Source organism: Penaeus monodon, chromosome 34, assembly GCF_015228065.2.
Source record: "Penaeus monodon isolate SGIC_2016 chromosome 34, NSTDA_Pmon_1, whole genome shotgun sequence".
Taxonomy (NCBI): domain Eukaryota; kingdom Metazoa; phylum Arthropoda; class Malacostraca; order Decapoda; family Penaeidae; genus Penaeus; species Penaeus monodon.
In genome coordinates this window covers 16,972,662-16,973,569 of record NC_051419.1, presented here as the reverse complement: position 1 = coordinate 16,973,569, position 908 = coordinate 16,972,662, and the positions used below count along the sequence as shown (strand labels likewise).

The following is a 908-nucleotide window of genomic DNA, read 5'->3' as shown; positions in this document are numbered from 1 at the left end:
AGCATCCCCGTGGATTTCACTACACACATTGGGTGAGCTGGATGCGCATTTCCTTGGGGAAAGATGTTACTAGATATTTCTCATTTATATAGCACATTTGCCTCTTCCTGGTACTAATGCTTCATGCTGTCGTACTAATGTTAAAATTACGTGATATTATCTTATGTTGAACTATTCATAAAGAGTAATGAACCCCTTAAAAAAAATCCACCTCCTCTTGTGATTAATGAGAAAAACGTAAATAATTACAGAACATACGATAGGATCAATGTAATTCAAAACCTTCAATAGCATGAATTTACGTTATCTGACGTAAAGCATTTATTTTGAATAGGTGATGAAATTCAATTTTGTTTCGGTATCTTTATTTACATAAAATATTAATTGAAAAATTTTAGTGACAATAAGACAAGAGGAATATAAAAACCTATTACAAACAGGAAAGTTATCAATAAATCAAAATCAAATTCATTCGGCATATTTCTTTCATCGATGTTTATTAGTCTTTAAAATAAATACAACTTCTTCTTAAACTCTTTTCATTGATGTATTCTAAATCCATTGTCTGGAATCCTTCTCCCGTAGTCGTCTGCCGACTGACAGTCCCGCCTTGCAGGCTGGCTTAGGTTAGTCCCTAGAGGGCTTTGCGGTACCCGTCTCGTCCAGCTGCCCAGGTTACTCGCTCTCTCGATCCTGCGGTAATGCCTTGACTCATAAGGCGACTCATTCCTTATAAAAGTACTGTTGTCGTGTTCTTGATGCTCAGGAGACTTCCAGTCGCCCAGTGCTCTTTGCGGGCTTCTGGAATTCGGCTGTGTTCTTGACCCTACCCTGGGCAGGAGTGATCTCCTACCCCCACCGCCAGCTACTGGCTCGCTGTACACGACCTGCGAAACAAATTAACCTTT

The 908-nt window shown here is 39.3% G+C and overlaps 1 protein-coding gene across 1 annotated transcript in view; it reads right to left on the bottom strand.

Annotated features, from left to right (window-relative positions):
* Positions 1–539: 539 nt before the first annotated feature.
* Positions 540–908, bottom strand: part of LOC119594839 (mucin-2-like) — a 21,084-nt gene continuing 20,715 nt past the window's right edge. The window contains exon 5 of the mRNA XM_037943926.1: positions 540–887. Coding sequence (XP_037799854.1) covers positions 540–887 — 348 coding nt within the window. The remainder of the gene's footprint in view (positions 888–908) is intronic.